The 25,014-nt window shown below is 38.1% G+C and overlaps 1 protein-coding gene across 16 annotated transcripts in view; it reads right to left on the reverse strand.

Annotated features, from left to right (window-relative positions):
* The window catches only part of LOC105221940 (transient receptor potential cation channel trpm), a 293,914-nt gene that overhangs the window by 95,592 nt on the left and 173,308 nt on the right, over positions 1-25,014 (reverse strand). For all 16 annotated transcript variants that reach the window (XM_049451694.1, XM_049451693.1, XM_049451698.1 and 13 more), the window contains 6 exons: positions 14,952-15,114; positions 11,244-11,384; positions 10,533-10,605; positions 8,338-8,497; positions 7,767-7,903; positions 893-1,049 (listed from right to left, as the gene is read on the reverse strand). In XM_049451694.1, the coding sequence (XP_049307651.1) occupies positions 893-1,049; positions 7,767-7,903; positions 8,338-8,497; positions 10,533-10,605; positions 11,244-11,384; positions 14,952-15,114 (831 nt within the window). The remainder of the gene's footprint in view (positions 1-892; positions 1,050-7,766; positions 7,904-8,337; positions 8,498-10,532; positions 10,606-11,243; positions 11,385-14,951; positions 15,115-25,014) is intronic.

The raw sequence follows: 25,014 nt of genomic DNA on the forward strand, positions 1-25,014 counted from the left end.
AGTTTCCGGCGATTCCACTCTGACCGGGCATCCATGCAAGTCTAATATGGAAAAGCTTGAAGTTGTTGCTATTGAGCTCAAAAGCAGTTTATCTCCTCGGTTATCCGGGTAAAAATACACTTTCCTTAAGGAGGCTGCACTTTGAAGCAGTATATCTACAATACCTTGATGGCATCTCCGTTAGAAAGGAGTAACTGTGGGCTGTTAACCTTCCTCTCATAGCCCATCTACAATATAGCGGCGAGCTGAATTGATTTAGCGATGTTTGACTGTCTATCTGTATGTACGGGACCAGCCTCACAGGTTTTGAGATGTCACAGGTTAACGTCTTGGGGTTAAGAGCAAAACTAGAATAAGTTGAATATTGGATACACAAATAAAATAGTGTCTTCTTTCAACTTTCTTGGGGCGGCTATTTTCTCAGAATAAACATTTAATTGGACTTATTATTTTCCATGTTTCTTATAAGATATTAAACATTATTTCGAGTGTCTTTGGTACTTAAGTAGTCTCACACAAAAAATGACACAATATTCTAATTAAAGGAAGAGAATTTTTAGTCGACCTTTTTGTAGAGCTCCTTACTTACTTTAAGAAGCAACAATTTGCCAGCCCTGTCTACCTACACATAAACCGGTACAAATTTAACCTCAATTAGAGATAATTCTACGAAACTTCAACTAAGTGCGCTCAGCCAAGAGCAGTCAATTGCCATTGGGCTCAAAGCCAAAAGCCGAAAGCTAAATGGATGACCGTGACCAACAAAGGTGCTGAACGTACAAACATACGTTTGTAGTTGGAAAGCATATTTAGAGAATATTCAATGCATTTTTATACCGAATAGGGGAGAATTTAATAGCTGATAGCTGAGGGCATATGATAGTTGACTTACTTGTGCACGAACGCTATCAGATCGGCCGCACGACCCGAGCCATCGCACACCACCACCGGCACTGGCGGCGTGTCCGTCACGTACTCAAGCACGGCACGTACCGTATTTGTGCCACCCTCGATAACCAGGCAGACGACCGGTGTGCTGGAATGTGTAACTGCAAAGAGAGAGAGAGAGGGAAGAGAGTGAGAGTGAGTCAAAAATAGACATAAGATATTTAAATTACAGACAATTATTTAAGAATTGTGGCAATATACGCGTAATGGCTACTGAAGAGCTTTAAAAGCTTTAAAAAAAACTTCGGCGCCCCTCTTTTAATGCTTTCGCAACCCTTGGCTTGGCTGATAATTTCATGAAAGGCCGTCCGACAATTTGATCAAGTGGAAATATGCGTGTGAGAGCAACAGATATGCGTTGCGTAATTCCCCTGACTTGCAACAGCGCGCAGACAAGCGTAAAAATACCGTTATTGCACGCATGCAGTGCCACTTTCCGAGCGCAAAGCAGTTAATGTCCCGAGCAACTTATTATTCCCGCTGACATATTCAATCCAAATACCGTCATTTCGATTTAAGCGTCTGTTGTTGTTGTTATTGTTGCGTGCGAATGGCCTTGTTGTTGCGCACTGCTCAGTGGCTCATTGTCACTGCGGCACTTGGCAGCTCATTGCCGCATGCCACACATCTCATCATTTCGCATCACTTCAGATTGGGTCGCTGCATTGCATGCGGGATGCGCTGAATCCTTCGAGCCTTGACAAATAGCGCGCACGCCACATATGTGCACTTCAGCCATAATGACGAAAATATTTGCATTAACCAGTGGTTCCGTTGCGCTTTATTTTCTCTGTCGAAATGATGACTGTGAGGTGACAGCGCGGATACACGCACACGGGAAATTTGTCGAAAGTACATACATAGTAGTAAAGTATGTAAGTACATAGAAGAGCCGGTTATTGCCTGGGATAAAAGTGGCTCCAAAAAAGTGAGTAGTAGTGGTCCTTAAATAAACTATTTGTTATTTTTGAACCACGTGAACGACTTCGATTGCTGTAAAAAATACATATTAAAGACAGAGACTACCGAGAAATATGTATTTTTACTCGACATCGTCAGAAACCAGAAAGTCTTTTAGAAATTATGAAAGTAGCAACAGTAGATAAAATCATCATATGGAACCTATTCGATCTTAAGGGTTCTTGATTAGATTTTTATGTTGAAAAGCAAACTCTGAGTGGTGCACAACCATTTTTTCAACAGTCATCTTTCAAGAAAACCAACCATCGAAGACGGATCTCTCTTTCCCGCATCAATGCGAGCTCTCATATACTATTAACTGAAACAGCTGCATTTTTGAGCACTCAAAACGTGGATTGATGAAAAAAGACAAAACTAACTAAAAGACAAACTAAGGGCTCTAGTCGAACTGATACCTAAATAGGTGGTTGATGCGTCAGACCCCATGATTTAGAGACACCTCAATCAAAGTGGCAAAATGCCCTGACAATTGGTTCAAACGCATACAAAAGTCTAATCCTGAAATATATTGTACAAGTAAAAGCCAATCCTCGCACTAGGTAGATAGAGCGAATGTCTGACGACGTACGTGAACCGTTAGGAAGCCCATTGTGTAATCAGCGGGACTAAAATTGTCGCACTTTAGTACATAGGCTGCTATATATATTTCTGGCGTAGGCAACACTAAGTGTTGCCAGGTGCAATCTGACATTTCCATTGGAAAGTTTGACATTTTTTAGCATAACATCAATCAGAACGTTTTGTCATTTAATCGTGAATTGTTTTATTAACAGGAATTAAAAAATTCATCTCGGCCAAAAAAGGTTTGTTCTCGTTGGATCCCGCACAATTTGACAATCGCTCACAAAAAGGCTCGTGTGGATTGGTGTAAAGAAATGCTGAAAAAATACGATCGCGGTGCTTCAAAAGACGTTTATAAGATCGTCACAGGTGACGAATCATGGATCTATGCGTATGAGCCCGAAACAAAACAGCAATCGACCGTGTGGGTCTTCCAAGACGAGCCAAATCCAACGAAAAAAAAAAAATTTCGTTGATAAATATGCCTATTTTCATTATTAGGTCAGAAATATATATAGCAGCCCTCGTAGTATGTCAACCACCACACCGCAAACACCCTGCACTCCTGATGAAGTTCATAAATAAGAAAACAGAAGGAAAATACTAAGAAACTTCTTATGATAGATCTGCTTGATCCACATAGTGATCTTGGAGCGAATTCAATGCTAAAAAATTGTTAAATCTTACGAACAAAAATTTATAGGACATCTTAATGATTTTCAGACTCAACGAAATTTATGGACGATAAAATCCACCGAACTAGTAAGACAACAGCAGCATCAAATGCACTTCTTTTTCTTTCGGAACTGCTAACTTCGATATGACAGCAATTGAATCTTTTCACCTTCAAAACCGAATTCAAATTCAAACCGAATTGGAAATTAATGAAACCCACTTCCCCTAAAAGAAAAGAAATTTTTATGAAGCATATCTTCGTAGTTCAGAATTTTATCGAAGACGTACCTATGCACTGGTATAAAATATTGAAACAGTTCAGAAGTTTTATCTACCAAAAAAAAAACACATTTTTTTTTAATTAAATATTACCACTTCCAGTCCAATAAACGCATAGATGGCGCTACTATAATTAAATCCATATGAAGTTTCGTTAAACCTAACCTTTAAAAGACGAGTGTATAAATGTCACAGCTGTCAGATCATTAGTTTGTTAGTTATACTGGTTTGAGTGAAGCAGGTTTTGTTATTGTAAAAAAAATGGACTAAAAGGAAATTTTAGTTCGACGAGTTTCAGCGCATTGCATTGAAATAAACAGCGAAGATGGTGAACGCAAAAGAGGTTTTTACCAACGAAAACATCAAAAAAAAGTTCACAAAATTATTTTGGATGATCGTAAAGTGAAGTTGTTCGAAAAAGCAGATCGAAAAAGATATTAACTGAACGTATAAAATCATATCATTCACGAATATTTGGGCTCTGAGCTCTGAGCAAAATGGGTGCTGCGCGAGCTCTCTTTTAACTAAAGACGACGAGTTGATAATTCGAAGCAGTATTTGTAGATATTCTAGCCTAATTAACCCGAGTTTTTGCGTCGATATGTGACAATGAATGAAACATGGCTGCATCACTTCACTTCGAAGTCCAATCGATAGTCATTTATCCGAGTGGTTTGTACTCGAAAAACCCGCTCGAATTCATGAAATAATGAAACAGTCGACTGACAAGGTTATGGCGTCTGCATTTTGTGAACCGCATGGAAAAATTTGAATTGATTACCTTGAAAAAGAAAGCACATCAACAGCGACTATTACGTACCGTTATTGGATCGTTTGAAAGACGAAATCGAAGAAATTTGAGGAAAAAGAACATTTACGTTCTAAATGTAATAGTTTCACATGAGTTTTTGCTGGCGGTGAGGCTATGGAACCACTGAATATTCACTATACTGACAATACGGAACAAAGTTCCTTTAGAGTCCCAACCATACAGTTTCTGTCCTCTAAAACGCTTTGAAGAATATTTGCCACCTTATTTTTTTCACTACCTTGAAGTAAATGAGGCGATGGAACAATTTGCTGGCGAGCTTAAGGAATAAAAATTCATTTTCCACTAACTTGGTCAGCAAAAAATCATGAAATATTCAGAAAAAAAATTCATAAAAAAACACGCTCTTTTAATAAAATAAAATATAAACTGCATCAATCCAGCAACTCAGGCAATCAATGAGGCGAGGCAAATGGATTTTTCTTCTCTTTCAAGAAATGGCCGAAGCCAGTGGAGGCTTTCCCATGTGCAGCTATTTATTATGCGAAGCAGCACCTGCTCATATGCGACAAGTTGCTGCACATTTTCCCAAAACAATTTGTGCCACTGTGTGCATGAGTGTAACCATGTGTGTATTCATGTATAGCTCTATGTGTGTGTGTGTGTGCCTTTTCGTTTCATCGTTGCATTCGGTAACCACAAGTGACATTTCCATCTACTTCCTGCTTGCCAAGCCAGCCAACCGGTAAACCAACTAGTGTATATACAATAACAACTACAAAAACAATAAAATATTGAATTTCGGTCCGAATAAAATCAGAGCGGAAGAAAAATTGCAGCATTGGCGCAAATAGATGAAATCAATTCGAAGGCAAAGCCAACATTAGCCAGGCAAACAATGCAAGGCGAACACAAACACATTCACATATGACCGTGTGTGTGTGTGTAAACATAAAGAAATACATAAACACATACAAGCACTTGTGGACTCAACCACTCTCGAGTACACTTGTGGCATAATGCTCGGGGACGCGGCCGCAGTGGGCGGCGGGGTGTGCAAAATTGATATGGCTGCTGAATAAAAGTCGCATTGAAAAATGAAACGACGCAGAAAGCACGATAATGGCAAATCAATTTGCTACTCTACGAGTTGAATAAGTCGCCATTGTGGGAGCAAATAAAAAATTCCAGTGGAGGAGGCAACATTTGCAATCTAATAAGAAACAACAAGGACTACAATGGATATTTTATTCAACGAAATATGTGACGAGATTAAGAGCTATTAGCAGCTAAACAAATATTTTATTATAGAAGAATTGATGGTTTTTTAGATGATCACTAAAACTTAAATAATATTTCGGCTGAAATCATGGATAACGGAAGATTTTAATTCGATCAGGAGCGCAGCGTCCCAAAAGAAATTTCTCTAACATGTATTTAAACTCACGATGCAATTTTTATATCCACTTTATAAAGTGTTTTAATGAAGTCAGCAAGTGACAAAACGAACAAGTAAGCGGTATGGATCACATCACTTTGTTAACATCATTGACTTTTCAAAGGATGGCGCAGATCTTTTACGAAGTTCTATAAATACAACTCTAAAGTGTGTGCAAGGAGCTCATAGGCATCGCTGGTGCACTGTGAAATACACCAACAATGGCACTTAATACCCCCGTGGACATGGCAGACGGACGTTTCTGCGATGTCTACTCTAAGCCTCAGGGAAGCTGGGCATATGAAGGGCTGTGAACAAGGACACGCCGAATTTTACTTCTCCTTCAATTGCATTCTTGAAAACTTACATCACTGCCTCACAGAGGGCACTAGTGGCGAGTTTTTCTGTGTTCACATGCCGTCGAGAGAAATTTGGGTGTAGAGGAGTTGCTAGAAAAGTGGGTATTTTCCATGGATACGTCGAAGCTAGGAGGAAAGGTTGCACAGAGCGTGTTCTGTAAGGAGCTCTGCTTGAAACTGTATAGTTTTTCAGGCAGAAGTGGTTGCTATGAAGGATCTCTTTCACCGATGTTAACATTTATTCCGACAGCCGAGCGGCAATGCTAGCGCAGAGTTCACCAACTGTACGCGCACAGCTTGTTAAGAAATTGATGTCCACACCAGAAATAGCATCAAGCTGCTTCATGATCAGACTCGTTTGGGTGCCTAGTCACAGCGGAATCGCTGCTAAAAACAAAGTCGATGAGCTAACTAGAGGCGCTATCCTTGCCGTGTTCATATCGAAATAGACAGAGTTGGTTCCCATCAGCATCTTGCTTTCTATCACTGAACCTCGCGTGCGTTTAGCAGGCGATGGTTGATGACCCGTTTTTGTCCAACTGGGTGATCTTATTTGGCCTAGAGTAGTAAGTAGGAGATCTAGTCAGCTAGCTGCCTTTGGCAAAGTTGATCTTGTCGCAATCAAAGAGAATATTACTGGACATTGCTTAAAAGGCATTCATGCGGTAAGGCTAAAAATCTTGTGGGACACAAGTTATCAAAGCTATATGGAGCAGGATAAGGTGGAAACATCTAGGAATTCTTCTTCATTGTTCAACCTTGGCAGTACTACCTTCGACGTCCCCTGGCAGCCGAAACTGACATAACCTTTCTATACAAATTTATGATAGGCTCAAAGCGTTTGGTCGATTTGGGAGGGCTTTATGATCTATAGTATAAGAGTTTTAGGGACTATATTAAGTTAAGAACCAAACCTAAAATAGCAAATTCGTCAAATTCGTCCCAGCGACTATTTCGTCTTTCGCGGGTGCAAACAGTAGCTCACCTTAACTTAAACGAGTAGGTGTAAGGATGATTTGCGTTTGATAACACCCTGGAGTATTTAATTGGCGGAACTATGTAGACCGCTTCCCGATGAGCATAAATGTGGTATTTATCCCCATACTCTGTTTACGGATAATGGATTATTCTGCGCTGGAATTAGTTGAGTGGTACTCAGAATAGGTACACCGGACTCGAAGTCCTATCAAGTGTTTGACTGATTTCTTTTGCGATCAAATTGTTAAACTCTACCTATAGTTAATGGAGGGAAACAATCGCAGTTTCCACTTTTTGTTTGGATTCTAGGCGAGCACCTTCCATTAGGGGGTCAGCGATTTCTGTATACAGAACATTATGCTGGATTCCCTTCTTCAAGTCATGATATACATATAGTAGACTCAAAAATTTCAAAACTCATCTTCTGTGAACAGCCGAAAAGCTAGAATGTATAGCCGTGTAGAACTATAAATCTTTGTCTCGTTCCCACGACAGTAGGGTCCAAGCAACCGGAACGGACCCGGAATCTATTCGATTAAGGACTGTCAACCGTTCCTTGAAATTACTCCAGTTAAGGGATAACAACAACAACACTAAACCTCTATAAGCAAATCAAGAAGCCTTCTGCGAAACTTCTGAAGTCCTTTTTAGTACCTTTACAGAAATATGTATAGCCGCTTTTTTAAACTACCCTAACCTAAATAAATAATCCAATATTAATCTGAATGTTCTGTGCCCCCCCTTATTTCAACTTATAGACTACTACAAATGTACTTACATGGATGCAGCTTCAAGTTCGATATGAATTTCTCCAATTTTCGTCGCAATATCAACTCGGCGCCATATTTTGCCTGTGTACCGTTATCGACCAGCAGGAAGTAAGCATGACGATTATTCAGCACAGCTAATTTGGACCTAGCGGGAGTGAATAGATAGAGTAAATATAAGTAACCGGTGTAAACGTTTCGCTTTACATAACAAAGAAATAAAATAAATATTTAAATTTAATGCAAATCTCGCTGGGTTCAAAGTCAACACGTAAAACAGCAATTTAGTGGCAACACCTGGTGGCCACCCTGGTGTCATAAGCGCTTTTCAGCAACCAAATCAAGCAACAGAAGAGCGACCACAGCCGTGAGGGTTACTATGAAGCCTGCTGCTGGCGCCTGTTGCCCTGTACACACTTTTACCGTTAAGGCCTGTTGAGATTTTCAACTCAGCACAAATTTGCATAGTCACAACTGTATATAAATATAATGTTTAAAGCAACAAGGCAGTTGACCCCTGTTGCTCTAATGAGCTCCAAAGCGCCAATACACACACACTCAGACGCACACTTGTGTACTTACCTCGGTGAGCTTATGCTGTGACAGGGCACCTCTCGATTATGCCCCAAAAGTTCATGATTACGCTCCACTATACCCCAGGGTGCAATACCGATGCTGACGACACGCCCACTCCGCTGCTGACCCTCAAGCAACAACGCATCGCCCACCTGCTTCGTAACACCTGCAAATATAGAGTGAGAGAGGTAGAGTGTGGGAATGAGAAGAGAGTGGTGGTAGTGAGAAAATGAATGCTTAAATACACAATACAATAGGAAATCAAATAGATGGATGTGGTAAATTGTTCGAAAGCGATTTAGCTACACAAGCCAAGAGATTTCAGTTGGATTTACTTCGTTCAATGTAATGTGTCAGCTCCCACGGGGTAAATAGTATTTGTACACACCACTTACGTATAAAAACTATGTAAATGAGATGCTGTACAAACAATTTAAGGCCACTGCCATTGCCGGTATCAGGAATGATTGAGTGAATGAAGGTTGAACGGACGTCAAATAAATAAATTGCCGACCAACATTAGAGCTGTTTAATACTGAAGAAGCCTATTGGTGGCTAAGTACACATTTGCAAAATGAGAAAAGCTCGAAAAGCGAGTAGCTTTTTTGGTTTTGATTGGCAATTCATGGAAATTTTCCGAAAAACAATATATTGAGGGCCGGCGAGGAAACAAACAGATGAGCCTTGAAATATTTTTTGACGGATCAAAATCCTTCCACAATGAATTAATCTTGTTGATTATTAATTACTGTTGTTTATACGGGATTGGTAAACCCTCAAGAACATCTTAACTTTGCAGTCCTTTATTCATTCGGTTGAAATTGTATCTACCCATACTTCCAGGACGCTGGCTAGGTCATGTCGCCCGAATGGATGAAACTACTATAGCTTTCAGAGTATTCAAAGCTGTACCTGCCGGAAGAACCAAAGGGAGGGTAAGACTTTCACTCCGTTGGAAAGACCAGGTAGAGAAGGACCTGGCTTTGGGCCAAAGACCAAAAAGGAAGAACGACTGGCGCGGTGTTGTATACTCGGCTAGAACCACGTAAGCGGTGTCTATGCTAACAAAGAAGAAGAAGCACATAAAAACAAATTTATATAAAGCTTTTGACCGCATACCTCATCCAAGCTACCGATCGTCGTCTTTTTGATCGGATTCTAGAAAAGAACCTATAGCTTTTCCAACAGCTTTTCATTTAAGGTTTGGCCGAACTCTATTCCAATTATAATGGCTCCAAAACCGGCGATAAACCACATGAAATGGGATCGGTCATAGATCAGTAAAATCTTCAATTCAAGTCAAAACATAATTCAACAATTTAGAATACCCAGACCGAACCAAAGCATGACTTCTGGTTCTCATTTGATTACGAAATATCTACTTAGACAGAATACTCTATAGTTTTAACTCCCTGCGACTACTTCTATTTCAAACATAGTGTTTTACCGAAAGGCAAGTCTTATCCCACCGCACTCGTATATGTACATATGTATGTATATATACAAATAAAAGAAGTAGTGCAATAGCAAATGCTAGTTAGAAGATTACAGTCGACAGCAATGAGTCGCTTAATGCCACAAAGTCTTCGAAGCCGATTCGGCGTGGCTGTTGTCCGTTGTGAGAAGACAGGCGAGTAAATAACAAATCAACAATTGAAGACAGCGGGTAAATAAATGCGCTGATACGATATGTGCCAAAGTAAAAAAATATGCAGACAAAAATAATACCACTTGAGCTTATCTTGATTAGGCCTAATCCGTAAAGCCAAGGCCTATGTAAACAAGTCAAAGTAGTAATGCACGAATTAAAAGAAAAAGGCGAACGAATGTAATGAAAAACTAGAAGAAATCAATTTGGGAGTTTTGCTGAAATTTTTTCGGCGTCGAATGATAAAACTTATACATATTTATACTCGGAGCAAGGCAATTGCTTAAAAGAGAACTCAATATTAAAGCAGTTAAGGAAACATCCAACAATCGGTTTGTTGAGAAAGGGTGAGTCAATGAAGTTAAGAATTGATTGATTGGTGCTCGTATAGTACCTACAGATTTCATTCATGTATGGAGCTCTAACTATAGGACCGTTAAATTCAGCTTCTACATTTTGTTCTCGTTTTTAGAATCGCGGCTCTATTTAATACAGTAATTTCGAAAACTTAAGTTGTTTGATTTTTGGAGTTATTTGTTAGTTTTTCTTTTACCTGTATTTGTACCGCCGGTGAATATCCATGCTCCCGTCGTTTTCGCCGCTTTCAGAAGACCTTTACGAATTTCCTGAAAAGATATTGAAACATAAAATTAATTACTGACACAAAAAAGAACTACGCACTGATTACCCTGAATCTCAAGAATGCGTTCAGCACGGTAAAATGGGCACACATAATCAACACCCTGGATGATATACGCGCCCCTGAATACCTCATAAGCATTATAATGAGGTATTTTGTAAATATAAACCTGACTTTTTATATGGACGAAGACATCAAGATCTGCTCTAACTCGAGTGGAGTACCCCAAGGCTCAGTATTACGCCCACTATTACGTATATGGAATCTCATGGGTGCTAACAGGTGGCAACCTTAATTTTTTTGTTTTGTTTTTATTCTTATACGTTTCTATAAAGTTTTTTTTTTACTTAAACTGCTTGTTCAAGCAATGGTTAAAACTTAAAATATTTCTATATCTTTTTTTTTATATTTTTTCAGGAATAATCTGTTTGCTAATTTCCTTCCGGCAACTTTCTTCAATAAATTAAACTAAGTATTTTCTTCTGTTTCGCATCTTTCCTTTTTAGCATACAAATTGTGCTTCATTGTCATTGGTAATGATGACGCATGAAGTTGCTTTGTGCTTTGTGTGAACTTTCATTTTAAAACTACATAAGTTGTAATTGCATAGAACCGTTAACTTACCTTTTTCAACTTTGGTTGCAGTTCGAAATTCGCTTTGCCACCTTGTACTGTAATCAAAAGTTTCGGCAATTCCAAATTCCATTCTTTGGTAAACAGCTGCACCAACAATTCCGGGCGTGTATCGAAGGACAGGCGCACATACTGACCGACCAAATGCAAAGAAAAAAGAAGAAGAAAAGGAAACAAAATATTAACAAACAATGTATAAAAATAAACTTTGCATGCTGTGTGTATGAATAGTAGTTCAGATAAAGAACAAGCCTTTTGAAATTCCCCCGGAAGTTGTCCGAAGAATGCGCACTGGCGAATAGTTTCCTTAAGTAAGAAGATACATATTTGAGAATTAAATTTCTGTAACTCAAACTGCGTAGATCAAAGTGCAATTAAGATAAAATACAAATATAACTTGCTGTTGTTGTATTGTTTTTGTGGGCAAACTTCGAAAATCTGCCAATTTCGCAGCTTTCAATCGCCAACAGCATCGGGTGCGAAAGTGTTTAAGTTTAAAGCTGTGTGAAGGGCTCTTTACAGCACTTCGACAACTTGTGTTTGAGGGTTACACCTGCAGAGGAGCGAATGAGATCCAAACTAGTGCTGTTTGGGTACATTCAGTACCACTACTGGCTAGACTCTTCCGGAATTGTGAAATAGGGGTCATTAGCAATGATGTAGGTCGGCTCTTCATTAAGATGTACGGACCCCACACTTAAAAGCGTTTCTCGAAACAATTTTAATTTAGATCGTCCCTAAAATTCTCATAAAATAAGATAAATAGATGAGGAGTTCTCCGTGACCTAAGGTCTATTGTCTCACTCCTAAGTCCCAACGATCCACTATATACTATATACTGCTAGGTGCTATTGAGGTGATGTGATCCCTATTTGGAAACATGGATACAATGGACTTGATAGTTCGGATTTAGACCTTTAAGGTTGCACGCAAAGTTCTCATGCGTTAAGATCTTTTTTGGAAGTAGAAAGTTTTTCTAAACTACAATAAACTCATGCGAACTTGCTTTTAGGATCCATAAGCTCTTGAGTAGCTGCCCACCGTTGCCACGTCGGTCGAGTCTATGTAATCGTAACGCAATCAGATTTAGCTTCGTCGAAGCACTGTCGTTTCGGCAGTACTTCTCAAAATGATACGGGGTATACTTGCCGCTCTACAATAACAAAATGGAGAAACTTTTGCCTGACAAGTTAAGAGATTTTGCTGCCGTGTACTTAGAACTACTGTAAATTTTGAAAGTAAGTGAAGCGGAGTATTGCGAACTGGCCATTGCATGTAACCCATATAAGCTGTAGAGCAACTTTAACTGTAAATGTACAATTGGAAAAGTTATTTTAGAGATATTGAGACTTCGGCATGGTAACAAGTTTTCTGGCAGGTACCTAGAGAAAATTTTCCACTTCATTTATATTACAAAGCAGATCAAGAATATTAAACAAGTTATGGATCCTTGGCTTTAAAGCTGCTTCCCATAAAATAAACTTTTCTGAAGTAGCAACGACGTTACAGATGATGATACTATGTATGGGCTCGTTAGTTGCCATAGCAATGTATAAAATATGTACCCTGATCAGGCAGCATTTAGGTACATTCTTAAAGTGGATTCTATATGCAGTATGCTGAATATATAATTAATAGTTATTTTTCATATCTTAGGAGACGGGCCCTATATAAATCAAATCAAAGAATTTATAACCAGTTTATTTCACTTCTTTGAACTATTCTAAACAGAATGATTTATATTATTATAAGGATTATAAGAATAGAAGTCTGTCTAGACTACCCTCAGGGTAGTGATGAATAGTTGGGTTTATAGAAAACTCATTTAGAAGGCAGTTAACCATCGGGTTGTCGCTAGTGGAAGAAAAAAGAATATATTAGGAGACTAAGTGCTGGACTGGAGCAGGACAAAAAAATTTGTTAGTTTGAGATTCTAATCGGTCCATATTATGTAAGTACAGTAACTGTTGGCCGAAAAGTTTTTGAATTTTTGTCTCTAAAGTTGCATAGAAACAACTTTTTGAATTTATAAACTTCATCAGGAGTACAGGGTGGTCAAAAGACATAATACAGAGATATAATAGAGTTATGAGATTTTAGTTGCAGAGGATTCACAAAGAGTCCTCAAAGGAGGATAGGGGCCTAACGACCTAAGTGAGTCATCAGACATTCACCATATCCTACCTACCTACCATTTCAACATTGAAAATAACACATATCCAACAGCAAAAAGTAGTATGTATAAGAATAATCCGAAATTCGTAGATGATAATTTGAGGATAGGCTCTAAACCCCCCAAAACTCAATCGCCAAAAAGGTCTTCTAAGCTAAATTACTGACGATCCCACGATGTTGGATCATCGCATAACCTAATATTTTGAAGTATATATTTATTACTTAAATTAGGACCGTTAGGAGACTATCTTTTTGCAGTTCATATTAGATGCTGCATATTTTGGATAACAGGATATATAACGACATCGAAAGAACTTGAAAGAACAGAGAAAAGAGCGGTAGCTGCGATTAAACAGTGTTCTTTCCTACGGAATTTATAACATATTTACAGAAATTATTCTAAAATTTTAATTATTTACTTTTATACAACAACGTTTTGAGAACTTCACAGCATGGCTGCTTTTCGCTTTATGTGCCTGTTCCTTGTCCGAAGGTTAATGTATCAGGTTTTCCAATAGGGATGATATGGTTTCCAAGTGTCGTTTCGGCCTCCTTTAATATGTCAAGATCTGTTTTTTTTGTATTTAGTAATATTTACTATTTCATCGTGGAAAGATATACACAAGAACAACGTTTACAGATTATTCATTTTTGATATCAAAACCTGTGCTCGCTTTGGATCGATGAGAACTAACCTTTTATAGCCAAAATTGGAAGAAGTTGATCTTGACAATATCTGGTTCCAACAAGACGGGGCTACGTGCCACACAGCACTTGCAAAAGCCGAATTATTGCGAGCAAATTACGGAGATTCGATTATTTCAAGAAATTTTGATATCGAACGGCCCCCAAGAAGTTGTCATTTAACACCATTGGACTACTTCTTGTGGAGTTATTTGAAGTCATTGGTCTTTAGCAATAAACCAGACTCGCTTCAAGCTTTAGAAGTCAAAATGGATTTGCTATTCATGACGCGCGACTGGATTTGGTAGGAAAAGTACTCGAAAATTGTGTTCATAAAATTCCTTCCTGCGAAAGAAATCAGGGTGGCCGTTTGAATGATGTTATATTCAGAACTTGATTGTATCGATTGGCCTTCACATTAAATAAAAAAAATTTGAATTTCCTTAACAATTAGTTTTTTGTTGTTTTTTTTTCTTTTGAAGAAATCATATCTCTCTTATTGGAAAACCCTGTATTTTCAAAGTTTTAGTTGCTAAAGCACACAGACTGGAGCATACAAATATATGAAGACGTATGTGTATTCGTGCTTGTACTGATAGGTGGCTCGGTGGCAATATTGATATTTCCTACAACAACATCAACCAGCATCGATTTGCCATTATACTCGTAATATATACATATGTACATATGTATGTACCTCCATATGTGCACAGGAACACAACCATCGCAGTGATTTCAATTTAACTTTGAGGTTATGTGTTATAACGATGAATATATTTATATATATAAATACTATAAATGTAAATGTATCAATAAATCCATATTTGTTGTTGTTATTACCTGTGCTTTGGTCGGATGTGCACCGCCTTGAAATTCAATTGTACCATATGCATCGGTGGGTTGTGCTCTGGTGTGCTTCTGTGGCAGCCAACTGTCACCGGGTGAACCACTTTCGATGCCCGGTATCGTTTGATGGGTTTGACGTGACTGACCGCAACAACATCTGCAACAAAAACAAGAAGAAACGGACGACCAAGGGTAAATAAAGTTATGAATAGTTTTATGAGAAAAAGTCCAATAAAAAGTTCCGGCGGGAAGTAAAGCAAAAGCTCAATACACACACACACTCATACACACAGATACACATACAGAACTGAAAATGAGCAAAGTTTCAAGTTAAATAAGAATCGGCAAATTTTATGAAATTTGTGAGCCTTGCAATATTGAATTCAAGCAATATCTACGTTGGGCGGAGAAGACACAGCCATTTGGCAACACATAAAGTTTACAGTTATGTCGAAACGGAAATTAAAATCAATAAAGTGCGGAGTATCATAAAGAGCAGACAGATTGAAAAGTTTTAGGCTCAAGTCACTAAGGAGTTCTACTCTCACACAAATGAGTACTAAAAGATAGCAATGAAATATTTGGCATTGAAACTTGATGGAAATGGACTCAGGCTTTACATTCAAGGACACACCACTGGATATAAAATTTAAAGCGGCAGAAAATGGTAAAATATGTGGAAAATTGTTCTTGGTTAAATGGCTGAACCTATAAATTAAAGCCTAAATGCTAATGACTGGCTAGAAATACATTAAGACAAAAAGAACCTAGAAATTGTAATTAAAAACTCGGGGACGACCTTCGACCTCTTCAAGACAAGTGTTAGAGAGATGCCAAAAGAGGTCGACATCTCTCGCGAGTCCCTTCGAATGATTTTGGTGAATATTTTGGGTATGAAACACGTTCTAACTCGACTTGTACAGATTTTTTTTTCAAAAAGAGTCCCGTACACAAGTCTCTTTGGACATGCTTGGTTCTGCGATCAAGGCTTGATCGAATATTGGAAAGGAACAGGGTTCCCATGGTATTTGGGTCTCCACAACCGTTACATAACCGGGTCAGTATCCAGCTAAAGATTGTCAATTAAGCATCATAAACCAATTATTGGGTAAGAAAACAGCTTGAAAATAACAAGTAAGGAAGCGCCAAGTTCACGTGCAACCGAAAATTTTATACTCATGAAACTTGTGGGACAGACAGAGGAATACTTTAAGGGGTAAAACGTCAATCAGAAGATCGGAATCCAAGCAATTTTATAAATACATATACTCTATATAGTAACTCATACACTGACCGACGGCATAACGTTTGTTAATATGGAGTACATGGGAGTTGGAGTAGTATCGACCCGATTTTATACATTAAGCTAAAAAAATGTTGAGTTGGGTTGGGTAGGTCACATTCAATCATTAATCATATGGAGTTTGTTTAAAGCTGGATGTTCGAAAACACTGACATTAGTTTTATGGGGGTTAGATTGAGTTTTCGCCCGATTTTTCACTCTTCTAGTTTTCATTGAGATAATTCAAATATTGACCTTAATCTATATATCCAGAACCTGAAAGTTCGAAAATCTTATATTAAAAATATTTGGGGCTCAATAAAGCATTGACCCGATTCAATTCATTTTTGATACACAGAGTTTATATTGTCAGAAAAAGATTCTCTCCGAATTTCAATTTTATATCTCACACACTGAATGATAATTTCGGTGAAAGTCAACTATAGATTCTGGAGTCCACATATTCATTTTAAATTGTGTTAAATGGGAAGTAGGCCTGGTTGCTGTCAATTTTCGTATGAATATGAATATGAAAAATATATCACCTTTAATCGAAATCGCTATGTCGGAACCTCAGATATGAGGTTTCACCAAAAAGTGGTCGGTGCTACAACCCTCGACCAATTTTCACACCGGCTGCCATAAATCCCTCTCATACCACTTCAAAGCTAAAATTAAATGCCGCTAACGTTGCTCGTTATTGATTTATTGCGTTTTTAGTTGTATTTAACACTTCCGTTATATGGGGAGTGAAAGGGGTTATTCTCCGAATTCATTCATTTTCAAACTGTCGGTACGAATTCTTTCAATATTTGTGCTTGGCAAATTTGGTTGTTGTAACTCTAGTCGGTTTGGAGATATGTACATTAAATTATATTAGAGGGAGGGCCATCATTACAGCTTTATATCTTAATTTAGTGCTTAGTTATGGCACTTTCTTAGTTTTAGTTAATGGCGATTTGTGGGCGTGGCAGTGGTCTAATTACGCCCAACTACGAACTTAAATTTTTTTTTGTACTAAGAAGCCTGCATACCAAGTTTTGTCGAGATATCGCACTTTTTACTCAAGTCACAGAGACAGACAGACAAACAGTTAACCGGATTTCAACTTTTCTCGTCATCCTGATCATTCATATATATCTCAACCGATTAGTTTTATGTAAGACTTACATCTGTTAGGTGAACAAAGCTATTATACTCTGTTGCCACATATTGCGTATAAAAAGAGTCCAAGTCTTGTCACACGAAATTTTACGAAAACAAGTTCCAACCATTAAAATCTTCCATTACCTTTAAAGTGATCTCGGGCTGGCTTTCCAAATAATCGCATAATTCAAACTTTGTTAGTTCTAAGTTAAGATAGTTCAACACATTAAGGTGATACCAATTCTATATTATCTGAAATAGTTTGTTAAGGTCAGCTCGAATAGCTCTCCACTTTAATTGTATTTCCTGTAATGTCAGATCATATCTAATGCATGCGAATAGAGATAAAAAGTTGGTTCATAAAATAATTTGGTCAGAAATATCAGTTGCAAGTCAAACTACAGTATTCTTCTGAGGTTTTGAAAGCAACACAGAAGTCGACATATTTTTAGAATGAAAAAGTGACTTAACTTAACTAATGGTCTGAAATTAAGTATAGTTTTTATTACTATCAGATGAATAAGCGTCGAATGTGGAGGTTCTGAACTCAAAACTTTTTCAAAATAGAATGGATTCTAAGCAAGGATGGAGCCATATGCAGAAGTTCACGCAAGAGAGGAAAGTTATCTAAGCACCACTCACTTGAAAGTGGCCAGAAACGATTCTTTAACATATAGCTCAAGCAGCTCACGACTTCCGGCCTTAGACCAAGTATCCTCGGGGTAGCCGAAAAACATCCGTTTGAAGGCGAACTAAAGTAAGAAGGCGAAACATCATTTTCCCAGGGCTGTGCTCTGGGTTTGAGACCCGCCACGTAATAATTCCTAGCAATAAAAGGAAACAACAAAGCGAGTAGATAAGTAAAAAAATGGTCAAAGTATGGCGTATTTGGCAGGTATAGGAAAAAACATTTTTTGAGGTTGGTCAGAGTAAGATATTGCAATTCATAGAACCTGTAGACCAAGACTTCAAACTAATGTATATGATTGGCTTTATGAAGGACTCTGACTATGACCAACATGTTAAAAGAAGCAAACACAAAGCAATTATTTCAAGAATTCATCGTTATTGAAAGTTCTTTTAACCAGACTTTTGAAGAACATGCTAATGGAATATTTTATTTCCACTGCACCAGCCTCGAAACATCTTAATTAAGAGGGAAATTCAATCCGTTTAAGAAAAATATATAAATATCTCTAAATGAAACTCTTTAAATCGAAAACTTTCTTACGAAGCCTTCTATTTTCACTTTGCGCGACGCAACGACCAATCAAGTCACAACTAATTTTAATTTACAGTTAAAATTGTTTCACACGGTTTTTTACAAATTACCACCAACAGATACTAAATTATTAAAAAATTCGCATGCGAAAGGAGTGAATATTGAGTGGTTTACCGTTTTCGCACTTCGAGTTGTGCGAAAGTGCAAATGTTTTTCCATTCCTTCGATGTTGTTGGTGTACGTGAAGGCACAGGTGTGTACTTTTAATGAAACAATGTCGACTTACCGCCGGTGTTGATGCTTTAATTTGCGGTCGCACATCACTGTTATTGTCTTTATAGTCACCATTGTTGTCATTTTCTTGGTTACGTGGCGTCTGCGGCATGGCATTAAACATTTATTCATATTTCTCTTTTATTTACTTTCATGAACGTAGACAATCCGGAGGTACAGTGGCGCTCAAAGAAATAAGATTTAGCACTTGGTTTCATGTAAGAAACCTTTCCCTTTTTTCGGAAGCTCACCTGTTGATAAGGTGCAATACCTGAATTTATCCGCTATAGAAAGCTTTCATGGAGGCCAAATATGGAGAAAGGGGTGAACAAGGTATCGATGTTCTTAGTGCTACAGGTATAGGGGAAAGGTGGGTACACTCACCACGGATAGTTCTAGGAAACTGTGGTCAAGCCAATAATGTTTTGTCTGATAAGGGACGCTCGAGAAGACTCACTTATTAAGAAGTTTCAATGTGTCCAAAAGGCGGCTCACTGCGATGCACTTCTACCTAGGAGGTGAGCATTTACTTTGAAAGCAGAGCGGTAATACTGGTGCTGAGCTCGCAAACTGTGGGCTCAAAGTTAGTTTAGGAATGTCGAAACTCACTAGATATAGCACACAAGCTACTCGTACTTCATTATCAAACCCGTTTGGTGCATGGTCATATCGCAATTGCTGTAAACTGTACAACCGATGATAGTGTGCAAGAAAAAGGGTGCCCCATCTAGGCTTTCTCCAGCATTGTTCAGCACATGCAAATGTAAGAGTGAAACATCTCGCCATTCTTTCTTTCGGTGAACCAGGAGACATAACCGAAACTTATATTAGTCGCATAAAGGAAGGCCAAAATCCTTCGAAGACGGTGTATTTGAGATTTTGTACGATGAGAATACGTGTGAAACACAAGAAGAGCTTCCTTCAACACCAGCCAATCTATTTCAAAGCAACCACAAGCTTTGGGAATGGAAATAAGAAACTTGAATTCCTTATGGCCCCGATACCAGGAAACGCACGAAAAAGAGATTCTGCTGCATGACAATACTCACATGTTCAAACCCGTTAAAATTTACTACCCGCTATATTATTCAGATATTGCATAGTCCGATTGTTATTTGATTCGTTCGATGGCACCTGGCCTGGATCAGAAACAGTCGCACTCACAGACGATATCGAAAAATGACTTGACTCTTGGATAACATCACAAAATGAACCGTTTTATTGTAACAGTATTCGAAAATGCCAAAAACATGGGAGAAACTTGTGACATCGCTAGTCAATGCTTTGAATAATTCATTTGTAACCACTTTTTTACCATAAAATTCCATTTTCATAAAAAAAAACCAGTTATCTCAAATGACACTGTTTCTATTAACAATCCCACAACTGTTTGCTGCCATTTATTTTTTGTGAGATCTAAGGTAAATTTGTTTGTATTTGCGATTGTGCGACAAAATAATTTTGCGGTAGCAACAATTGTTACCAATTTCAGCGCAAATGTGTCTCCTTTTTTAAAATTCTGCACGCAAAGTCACGCTTCGATAGTTTGCGTGCAGAGCAGACACTTTATTGAACAATAGAAGGCAAGCAGATTGCCAAAGAAGCAACAAAATCGAGTAACAAACGAGAAGTTAATTTGGGGGATAGAGAATGTGTGCAGAAGGGTACAGCCACAAAATCAGCAAAAAAACCAATGTAAGCGTAAGTATATATTTTATATAGTAAATAGATATAAAACTTGAAGTTATATTTAATTTTAGAAGTCCATGAAAATTTCGGAAGCATAAAAAGCACGAAGAAAGCTCCTCAGCAGTGAAAGCCAATACTGTTGAGAAGGTGCAAGCTTTATTGGAAAGACACCTACATTAATCAGAGTTAATCGACTAAGCCCAATGTGTTAGCTCCCCTGAAAAACTTATTTTGCATACAATTTTTGGACTCATTTGAAAAACTACGTGACAAAGTTAACTCAGCTGATAAAAATACTTTCAAAAATTGAGCTTTTGTTCATAATACGGCGCCTTTTGAATATTTAGCCCTCAGTAGTGTGACTAGATCTAGAATCAGTCCCTCAAGAACTCTTTTGTTCCTATAAATATAATTATTTGGATGAGTTTTCTGAACAAGGTTTCAATGAGAATTTTAAGCTCTCTGGTTTTTGAGTCATTCTAAACTAAAGTAATTGTGATAGAAATTTGATTACATTTAATACCTTTAAGATAATGGAATCCTTTGTAGGAATTACATTATAGGATTTTTTGGGTAGACTTTTTATGAAGATCTATTAAAATCAGGTACTGGAATTCTCTTAAACCTCAAAGAAATTGCATCGAAAGAATTTTGCTTACTGTTGAAAAAGGCCTTCGGTGATAATTGTTTGTCGGGACTAAGTGTTTTAGATTGGTACAAATTATTCCAAAAAGGTCGAGAACGCGTTGACAAGGAATCACGTCCAGGACGGCCATCAACATCAACTGATGATCAACATGTGAATAAAATAACGGAATTAGTGCTTGAGAATCGGCGATGAAAAGTCAGAGATCTTACTGGCATCGTTGGGGATCGGTGAAAACCAGTTTGAATGATCATTTGGTTCTAAGAAAAGTGAAGTGAAGTGAAGTGAAGTGGTTTCAAAATTACTCAATTCTTCGAAAAACTGCGTCGCGCTGATGTCTCTGAAAAAATGCTGTCCGACTGCCAGGTTATCATATAACGTATTATTACTTGCGATAACTTTGGATGTATGATTGCGACCCGGAAACAGCCGATCAATCGGCCTAATATCGTGGCCAACATGAGCCGAAGCCGAGAAAACTACTTGTACGTCAAAGCGTTTCAACCAGCTAAACTTTTAAGAAGTAATACTATTTGTGTGTTATGCATCGGCGAAGCTTTGCGTAAAAATAGGTTGGAATTATGAACCGACAACTCTTGGTTTTTGCACCACGATAATACATTCTCGCGTACTCTATTGATTCTCATATTGGAAGAAACGCTGGGACAAGTGTATTGCGGCCAAGGGGGATTAGTTTGAGGGGGACGATATAGATTTTGAAGAACAAATTAAGAATTTTAAAATTATGAACAAATTCTTACTATTTTTTGCTTATGGAGTACATCGACTCAGGTTTTTTGGGTTTCGAAAAAATTTTAATGACCTTGACTTCTTGACTTGGAAAAGCTCAAAAGTTTTTTCGTACCAGCAATACATTTTTTGAGAAGGAATAATGGTTTTTGAGGATAAAATACAAAGTTGGTAGAAAAGTTTATGGACCCATGGATCGCTTTTATCACAGTACATGTGAGATATATTTAGGGCTGTAATGATCTATTTTTGCAAAAATCCCATTCAACACAACTGCCAAGCAGAGAAAATACATATTTATCTACACTTATCAAAACATTTACATACATACGTATATGTAAGAACATAGAATAAAATAAATAAATTTCTAAACTTTACACTGAAAATTGAATTATTTGTCGAACACATCCTGGCAGGATATTTGCCAATGAATTTGAATTGCTGTGTTCACACTCGTGCGCAGTTAATGTGCCACAATATTGTGTTTGTTGTTTGTATTTGTGTTGCCGACAATAATGTATATCAATTAGTGTGCGACACAACAAAAAAGCAACAAAACACCAAAACACAAATAAATAATGCGAATGTTTGTATGTGGGAGTTAAATAACAGAAGTTCGTTGCAAATTGTCAGCCATCAAATATTTATGGTCGCATATGTTTTTGTTCTTTTTGTTCGCAAGTTAAATTGAAAAAACTTTGCGAATGAATAAGTAATTATGTGGCTTGAATTAATTATTTAAAACCATTAAGCGCTGGCAGAGCCGACAACCTCAAGTTACATGATGGATTACTAAACGAAAGTATTTAATTGCAAATTTATTTAATTTTTTTCGATTACTTAATTAACTAGGAATCGCAATTTTTTTTTTTTAATTAAATTAACCTTTCTATTCAAGGTCAAATAAAGTTAAAGACTTCGCAAAACATATTGCAAGACTTTCAGAAATAGATAACCAATTGATAACCAATATTTTACGAGAATTGTGTTCACACACCCGATATGTAGAAAATCAGAAGAGTGGTTCGTCTACTGAAACCCGGTTAACCTGCCCAACCTAATTATCGTACTCGTATAACTCGCCTTCCTGCAGTAATGAAGACACTTGAAGACCTTGCTCCTCTCGACTTCCACACACCATCTGAGCCTAGACACTCCTCTGCATGGAGTCCTTAAAGCTTATACCACATCACTTATCGTCATAATCACCTAGATAACTCGTGGTCTCAATTAAAAATCACCCTACCCTGTAAGGCGACAATCGTAGAGGCGTTGAACTTGTCCAAAGTTTTTGACACAGTCAGTTGCACAACGGTACTAGAAAATAATATACAATCCGCGCTTCCTCTAGGGGAAAAGCAAAAATTATAATTTCATTTGGAGTGGTGGTGGGTACGTAAAGAGAATCTTCCTACAATACCTCGTCGAAGTACAGCAGCATGCCGACGTTACTTAGGACGTGGCAAGCTTAATGCAATATCCTTAACATCTGCCTCCTCAGCATAAGCCTTGACATACTAACTACTACAAGTAGTTAACTACTTCCCTAAAGTTAAATGACTTCGATGATGGCTAATTTTGTACTTTTCCGAAATAGGATCTAATAATAGAATCGGTACAACAACAATCAGAAATGTGGAAAGGTATCATAAATTGATATACTTTCTGACACGTTAAGGCACCGTTAGGTTAGCCCTGGTTTCACAGTCATTACGCCGCGGAAAATAACCATATCTGCAAACGGAGGAACTTCTTCCCTACAGTTAATATATCTTCAATATATTCAATATTCTACTCGTACTACATAAAACTTTCCGCCTAACGGCAGCTAACAGAAGGTTTCGAGACCGGCGCATACTCTTGTAGAACCGCAGAGCATACGGAAATGATGTAGGCAACACTTTTCCAACCTGCTGAATGACAATGAAAATATAACGCTAGGAGAAGGCGAACCCGATTACCCAATCGTTGAAGATGGACCAGACGTTCTCTTGCCCCACCATGAAGAAATTCATAGCCGATGGCTTGGAGGCCAAGCTATTCAAACATGGCTGCGACGAACTGAGCGTGGAGCATGTATCAACTTTTTTATAGAATATGGTCGGACGAAAGTATGTCCACCGATTGGAATTTAAGTGTGCTCTGCCCAATCCACAAAAAGGGAGACCCCATAACCGCGTTAAATCTTGGAAAATACCACCTCTTTGTCGATTTCAAAGCTGCTTTGGACATGCCGAAAAGAAGCTGCTTTTATGCTGCCACATCTGAATTTGGTATCCCCGCAAAACTAATACGGCTGTGTAAACTGATTTTGAGCAATACCAAAAGATCCGTTAGTATCGGGAAGGACCTCTTCGGAGTCGTTCGATATCAAACGAGGTACAAAAAGGCGACAATCACCTAAAGAGTGCACAACTGCTGGCATACGCTGATGATATCGATATCATTGGCCATAACATAAGCGCCGTTAGTTCTACTGTTGATAGTCATAACTTTGAAGTTGTAAATAATTTCGTCTGTCTTGGAACCAGCATTAACACCAACAAAAATCTTAGCCTCGAAAGCCAACAGCAGAATAACTCTTGCCAACAGGTGCTACTTCTGACTAAGGAGGCAATTCAGAAATAGATTTCTCTCTCAACGAACCAGCTCTGAAAGTGTTCGACGCGTTACCCTCCGGGGGAAGCAGAGGAAGAGGAAGATCTTGTGAAAGACAAGGCGGAGAAGGATATGACTACACTCGAAATTTTCAATTGGCGCAAAACAGCGAAAAGGAAGAACGACTGGCGCACTGTTGTAAACTCGGCTATACCGCGTCAACCGCCGATATCGGACTACAGCACGTAGCTGCCAAACAAGCTGATCGATAAAAGTCAAGCTCTGGTAGGAAAACCCGTCAATGCTATAATCTACTAAGAAATCAGCAAATCCAAACGTGACGAAAAGCGAACCGAAAAAACATTCTGACCTATGAAAAGGAGAACTTGCCTGCCGTAGCTGATTTGAAAAGAATCAGTAGTAACAACTGGCAATTCTGGCCGTAAAACAA

This window comes from Bactrocera dorsalis, chromosome 3, assembly GCF_023373825.1.
Source record: "Bactrocera dorsalis isolate Fly_Bdor chromosome 3, ASM2337382v1, whole genome shotgun sequence".
NCBI classification, from domain to species: domain Eukaryota; kingdom Metazoa; phylum Arthropoda; class Insecta; order Diptera; family Tephritidae; genus Bactrocera; species Bactrocera dorsalis.